The sequence below is a fragment of the Botrytis deweyae genome, assembly GCF_014898535.1.
Source record: "Botrytis deweyae strain B1 chromosome Unknown BDEW_062, whole genome shotgun sequence".
NCBI classification, from domain to species: domain Eukaryota; kingdom Fungi; phylum Ascomycota; class Leotiomycetes; order Helotiales; family Sclerotiniaceae; genus Botrytis; species Botrytis deweyae.
Genome location: NW_024066269.1, coordinates 164,981 through 172,295, shown reverse-complemented (window position 1 = coordinate 172,295; position 7,315 = coordinate 164,981). Strand labels below are relative to the sequence as shown.

The following is a 7,315-nucleotide window of genomic DNA, read 5'->3' as shown; positions in this document are numbered from 1 at the left end:
TATATTCTATAAAAGAAATAAGTATATAATAATCAGATTCTATTATATTAGAGATATTATTAAATCAGGGGATTTAGATTTAATTTATATATTTATTAATAAATAAAAAGCTGATGGGCTTATTAAATTATTAGTTTGAATTAAATTGATTGAATTTATGAATTAGATTAATCTAAATTAAGATATAATAGAATTGATTTAGTATATTTATTAAGGGGATATGTGAGAATTTATAATAAATCTATTAAATTACTTATTAATATTTTATTAAATAAAGAATATATTGATAACTAATATATATAATATGATTTTATATTATAAAATCATATTATTATATAATTGTATAATAGTATTTTTTATCAAATTGATTTATAATAAAATAGAATAAAATAGAATTAAATAAAAGTATATAGGAAATCTTGCTAAATTGATTAATTGTATTTTCTTTTTATTATCTAAAATGATTCTATGAGATATGATTTAAATCAATCTTATTTATAAATATAGAATATATTGGAATTTCATTATAAATTATATAAATCTAGAATATTCTTTAAAGAAATTCTAGAAAAAAGCAAGCAATTTATTTTAATTCAATCTAATTCTTCTAAATTGATTTCAATTTAATTCTTATTCTATATATTCAATTTATCCCTCAAGCTTAAATTGATTAGATTTTCCACTATCCTTATAATAATACTATTCCTTCTTATTATAAGAGCTAACCTCCAAGAGATTTAGCACAAAACTTCATTCCATGCTTCGTACGCTCTTTACTCTTCTCGCGTTCTTTCTGCTCAGCTATATGTTTTGACATCAGTTCGAATGGACCCATGTAACTGTAATTCCACGTCTGGTAGTTGTGGGGAATGGGACATGAGGTTCCGTAACGTTTACATCGACCGTCTTCCCAGAATTGCTCTTGCTTGATGTGTCCGCCGGATGTACGCAATACGCATTCGATACACATTCCCTCCCAGAAATTCAAAGCATTTTTCTTGATCTTCACAATATGGTTACCGGATAGGATATTTGCACAGTGATCAGAAGCGTTAGGTGGACTAATGCAATTCCAGAAGTTCACTTCTTCGCTCTCGAGTATATCTCTGATGGAACAATTTCTGCGCACGATGGAAGGAATGACGAGACAGTCTCTCAATGACTTGTTATATGCTACCATGCACTCACCACCTGCCTCGCAGAATTCATTGCAGAGATGATCCAGTGGATCGAGGAGATTATTGGTGATTTCGCGCTCGAGGATTCTAGTCTTGAGACGAACGAGTTGCTCTGTATCATAACGAAGAGACAAAAATACTGACTCAAAATCCTATGCTCAAAGCGAAATTCCGCACGCCCCGTCAGCGGATTCAATCCATGCATCTCGCCACTTCTCCACTCCAAAACAAGAGATTTGGTAATCCGCGCAAAGGCTTCCGCGTGGCGGAAGATGTAGGATGGGTATAACATGACTTTCATATCGTACAAGGACATTTCATTTTCGCTGCGATCGGCCCAGAATTTGGAGAACCAAGGTCCGAGTTCTTCGGTCTTGAACCATTTTATGCCGAGATCGAGAATGTGGTAGAGGGTTGCGATGGTTTCTTGATCGAATGTTGAGTGGATGTTGGGGATGGTATGGGTGTTGAGATCGAGAACACCGTGGATGATTCGGAGGATGGTTTCCATAGCGATAATATCAACATTGTAGAGAGTGAGGAAATTGGTGGGAGAATCACGAATGTCGGAGGCGAGGTCGTGGGTGCAGTCTTTTTCTAGAGTGCTGCGAGAGACGAGGAAAGTGGCAGATGCAAAGGAATCCACTTCCAAAACATGTAGGTGGAAGTCGCCGGATGGGTCGATGATGAGCTGGAGAGGGTTAGGTTTGGGATGATGAAGTGGGATTGAGGGAGTTCTGGTGGGAACAATATAGACAGATAGACTTACTACAGACATCTTGAAAATTTGATGGGTATATAGCGGGTAATCTCCTGGTCGTTGGCGGAGAATTACAGCCGCAAAACGCGTGATAAAGGTGGTTTATAGAGTCCTAAGCAAACCAAAAGGTTAAAACCAGATCTCACAGTGTGCTGATTGTTTCGGATACGTGTGCGACTTACTTTAACTTGCAATATCAACACAGAATTGTTTTACAAGAGATGTGTGGTTGACTGCATATCAAAGGGAGTGTAGCAGAAGGTTAAAGATCGAGGAAGATGTCGGGAATTTAAAGATCCAAAAAAAGTTTTGGGAGAAGAGATGGAATTGTAGGCAAGCCTACGAAACTGAAGAATATGGGTTTGGCGCATACGCATAAGAAAAACAGAAGAGGATGCGGATTTGTGGAATGGGTTGTAAGGGAGACAGTGGTCTGGAGAAGACGCGTTAGTATAAATGAGGGTTCAAATGGCGCTAGGAATAAGCTGATTGCCATGTATCAAACAAAAATCTGCATCGATGAAGTTGGAAATCTCTTTTCACAATTATAATGTGCGAAGATATGGGACTCTGGAAAGTTGATGTTTTGTAGAGGATTATTTACATGGATAATTTCATGCTCTTGGGGTTTGTGTACTCAAAGATAGGGCCGAAAGGTACAGATTCGACTATGAATCAATTGAAAATAAAGAGTTAAATATCAGTTTGGTGAGGTCAAAGGTGAGTTTGGTTTGAAGTTGATAGAAATTCAAGCGAGGGAAACGATGTACTAAGTTTGACTTGTCTTGATAAGTGAAGATACAAGTAGCAAGTGAGGTGTGAGTTTAGTTGGTAGATACAAGTAGGTGGAGAGTGAGGTGTTTGATTTGATTGATCTGGATGTAGGTGAAGTTGAAATGTTGATCAAGCTGGATATGTTCATAAATTAAGCTTCTGAGTACATGCTTCATCAAAATGATTGATTTATACAATCGCAGAGCGAAAGTCAAAATTGAAGTTTCATACTGTTGAAAATGATATGCATCGAAGATAGCCCTTCTCATGCATGGCTTCACCTCTCGTAATGATATGTAGTCACAGGATATTTGTGAGATATGTCTAGTCGACCTCGACACACAGTTGGTGCAAAATGAAGTTATATGATATTTGTGTTGGATAGCTGACACGTTTTCGATCTTGCAATTCCACGTTCTGCAGTTCATGATCACAGATGAAGCACAAGGAATGCAAAGTCCTAGAGCTGCAACCGCTAAGAGAGAGATGCATTCAAGAGAATCTAGAATGCAATAATCACTCTAACATAGGGGTAGATAACCGAAAGTATCTGGTCCGTGCATCAACCCCTCGATCTTGTCTGGGCATGAAGGGCAAGAAGATCAAGTAGAATTCTACAGGTGATAGTGCATGTATTCCCTATCTTGGTTAAATTTGGAATCAGATTAAGTTATATGTTCATGGGAGTGTTGTCCTAACCAGTGAAATTCTCACGTGTAGTCATCCTCTAACGAATGAGCAAAGTAAAGCTAGGACACTCATAGTACACACTACGAGCCTCTCGCTCGATTATTTCATCCCTCTACCGCTTCCACTTCCCGATAGCTCACCGTCATCCAAGTTTCTATCGTATCCTCGGTCTTGCAATAGCTGCGATGAATACGAGACCTGTTCCATAAGAGTAGCCCGAAACCTCTTAATCCAAACCACTGAAATAAACCGAATGTGTAAATTGCCACATGACTGTCTAATAATTCCATTAAAACCTCATCGTGTTTCCAAAACAGAACATCGTCCTGGAGTTCCTCGGACATCAGTTCCAATTGAAAAGGGAGTTCGACAGTGTAAACTTCATCGATAGCGATAATCCGTATCCCATCAGCATCATTTCTCTTTTGAATGACGTTTACATAAGCATAATAATTCCCACCCATTTCATTCCTGCAAAGAAACGCTATTGTTCATCAATGAATTTAAATCCCAACACCAAACATAAGAAAACCAACCCACCCCACAAGCTGCCTTCCTGCCTAAATCGCCAAGTCTACACGTGCCAATCTTTCACGTGCTACACAGCACGTGCCTCAATTCTGCCTGCAAAAGCGGAGCTGTAGCCTGTCGATCCGTCTCGCATTCCATGCTCATTTGATTGAAATTGACGAAATGAGATCTCGAACGTGAAGCTTGGCGATGGAATGGAAATGGATTTGAAGATATATAGATGGTGATTTCGGCTTGGATTTGATGATGAATTTTAATATTTGAAGATATAGTGTTTGTGTTTGATTTTGGAATCGATTGTTTATATTTCTTGAAGAAGTCGAGGAAATTTTGTGTTATATTATACGGTATATTATATCTACGTATATACAGAGAGTCTACCTCGAGACATAAGGGTTGCGATAAATCATTGGAAAGAGCACAGAAAAGACAAAACCAAAAGAAATCGACAATTCAATCACAATGTCTACCTTCCCCCTCTTCAACTCTTTCCCCCCCGAAATCCACAGTATAATCCTCGAACAATGTCCCCCAACCGACCGTACCTGTCTCAGACTCACGTGGTATGTTTCCTCTTTCCCCCTTTCCCATCTCATCCCATCATCTCGCATCTACGAGATATACACTAACACCCCATCAAGTAAATACCTCTACACTCTCTCACCCCCCGAATACCCCGTTTCCCTCGACTATTCCCCTACCCCCGAAGTCTTCTGCTCAAAACCTGAAGTATCGCATATTTCCCCTGGTGTTCACAAACCGTGGCGCTTTCCCATCCGCAAATGTGGATTAGGAGCACAACTATGGTGAGTTTTCTCTTCAATCGATATCCCACTCGTCAATTCTCATTCCAATTCCAATTCTCATCCCATTTATCCTATTTGACTAGATGAGAAAACAAAGGATGAAAAATACTAACACGATAACAGCCATGATCGTTCTCTCCACTACATAAACATTCTCCGCGCGGCGGAAAATCTCCCCCCTCTAACAAGAAAAAAATGTCAAGATCATTATTGGGGTGATCACTGTGAATGTTTCTCTCGCTCGAAGATGCTGCATAAACAACTGCAGAAATGGATGCCGAAGGATATGAAATATTGTGGTGAATGTAGTGTTTTCACCAAGAGGAGGAAGAGCAAAAAGTTTCGATGTGAGTCCTCTTCTACCAACTTGGAGTATAGAATGGGAAATGTTAATAGAAGATAGGTACACATGGCCGCAAGAAACAATATAATCGCAATTCTCATATCAAATCGAATCTGTGGACAAATCATAAGGGACGCGGTGGTTATTATCATAAGTTGTGGAAGAAATGGTTCAAGTGAGTTTTATTTTTCTCTTTCTTCATACTCCCCCTTCTTCCTCCTCCCTACTTCCTCTTTAACCACCATCCCCTAACACTTCCCAGCAACTCCGCCTTCGACAACATGGAAGCTCGTCTCCGTCTCGGCAAGCGAGACTCCAATCCGCGCTACAATCTACGGAAAGAATATATGCCTCGTGCTAGATATTTAGATACGACTTGGTCAAGACATGAGCGAGGAAGCTGGGTTTCAGTCTAGAGTTTGGCTGGGAGGAGTATTGGTGTTGGTGTTGATTTTGATTATGGGGGTTTGTATTATGAGGCGAAAGAGGAGTTTTGATCCCAACGAAAGAAAGGGAAGCGGGATGGAAGGAAGAAAGAAGAAAGAGAACAAGCGAGGATATCCGTTATTGATTAATCTTCTCCCAGGCTTCCACACACAAATTCACACATTCAAAAGCACAAACAAAATATTTATCGTCTAATTCAAAAATCACAAACCAACCCTCTTAATTCCTTACTGGATTCCGAGTTTCTTTGAATGCAAAAGCTAGGCCCTCCTCTCTATATTTCTCCATTTCTATATCTCTATACCTGCTTCCAAAGCTACACCATCACGACAAGCCGGCGGCAAATCATACAACATGAACTCGTAGATTGGAAACGCAGCACTACGATACTAATCATATTCAAAAACATAGAAATTGCAAGCTATAAACACAAAACCGGATTATTAGATGGGATATAAACATAGCAGACTGGAAAGATATCCCAATGGAGGGGTTGGGTTATTTTCCTATCTATACCGCTTAATAAGATAATTTACAATAAATGTATCGTATATTCGGCGCAGCTACCTAGGTTATAGATATTAGATAGAGGGAATCGATTGGGAATTTGATATTTACTGTTATATCTTCTGCTAACTTAGCGCTAGTACTTATATAAATTTAATAATCTAATTATCAATTCATTAATTCATCAATTTATCAATTTATTAACTTATCAATTCATCAATTTATCAATTTATTAACTTATCAATTCATCAACTTATTAATTTACACCCGATTTTATAATATGTGTCCAAAACCTAATTTTTTTGTATTTTTTACAAAACACCTCAAAAAGTTGTAATATATATTTATAATCCATTTATTTTATTAAAAACTTCATAATCAGATATTCAATTATTATAATAAATATATCAAATTAAAGCTAGAATTTAATTCTATTATCTAATTATATATAAAGTCTCTATAATACCCTCCCAACTTAATTTCTTCGATTCAAAAGCAATTGATCATATATTAATACATTGGGAAAGATCTATTATTTCTAATTATTACAAAATAATTAATTTAATCTATAAAATATTTATATAAACAATTAAAAGGTATTTGAATTACATTAAAAAAGGGGAGTCTAAAAAACAGCTATTAAAAGGTTCTATTAATATTATTATATCTGAAATAAATAATACTATAAAGAAGATTTATAATAAATTATTATAATTATATTGTAAAAGAATAGAAGGTGGTAGGGTCATAAAGTAGTCCTTTGTAAATATCACAGATAAGTCACTGAGACGTAGTGCCTCCGGTGGAGGAGAGGAGGAGTAGGTATTATATAGCGTGTTACAAAGCGTACGAGAAGGTGGGTGGGAACTGACTACTTTTTCTAAACTATACGAAAAAGACCTATAAATACTAGCTACAGAAAGAGGTCACGTGACCAGTACCAAGTTTCGCTCACAATATTAGAATGAAATTACAGATTTTCTTTAAAAAGTTTTTGATATAGAAATTAGCTAATTAATGATTTCTAGAATACTTAAACGAATAGATTTTATTAGGAAACAATTGGTTATAAAAACTACTTAAAGGAATGTTGAATTAAGGAATAATTGAATAAATAAAATATAGCATTTTCAATAAGATTAATTAATCTATTTAAACGAATCTGGTAGTAATAAGTATACTGGTAATTGCAAATATAGATATAGTTAAAAAGAGATTAAAGCCAAAATACAAAAACAATTAGTAAATTATATTAAAATCTCTCTATTACTAGTATATA

General features: G+C 36.4%; 3 protein-coding genes across 3 annotated transcripts; 1 reads left to right on the top strand and 2 right to left on the bottom strand.

Annotated features, from left to right (window-relative positions):
• Positions 1 to 797: 797 nt before the first annotated feature.
• On the bottom strand, positions 798 to 1,956 carry EAE98_012301 (uncharacterized protein; the record flags this gene model as incomplete). Its single annotated transcript, XM_038959926.1, has 4 exons — positions 798 to 853; positions 898 to 1,290; positions 1,323 to 1,869; positions 1,948 to 1,956. The coding sequence occupies 4 exons, from the start codon at positions 1,954 to 1,956 to the stop codon at positions 798 to 800; spliced, it is 1,005 nt and encodes a 334-aa protein (XP_038803767.1).
• Positions 1,957 to 3,506: 1,550 nt separating this feature from the next.
• On the bottom strand, positions 3,507 to 3,866 carry EAE98_012300 (uncharacterized protein; the record flags this gene model as incomplete). The annotated part of the gene is made up of 1 exon (XM_038959925.1): positions 3,507 to 3,866. One exon carries the CDS (start codon positions 3,864 to 3,866, stop codon positions 3,507 to 3,509), a length of 360 nt encoding a protein of 119 aa, XP_038803766.1.
• Positions 3,867 to 4,028: 162 nt separating this feature from the next.
• EAE98_012299 (uncharacterized protein) lies at positions 4,029 to 5,629 on the top strand. Its single transcript, XM_038959924.1, has 5 exons — positions 4,029 to 4,496; positions 4,575 to 4,739; positions 4,863 to 5,086; positions 5,143 to 5,257; positions 5,345 to 5,629. Exons 1-5 carry the CDS (start codon positions 4,396 to 4,398, stop codon positions 5,496 to 5,498), a joined length of 759 nt encoding a protein of 252 aa, XP_038803765.1. The 5' UTR covers positions 4,029 to 4,395; the 3' UTR covers positions 5,499 to 5,629.
• Positions 5,630 to 7,315: the final 1,686 nt, after the last annotated feature.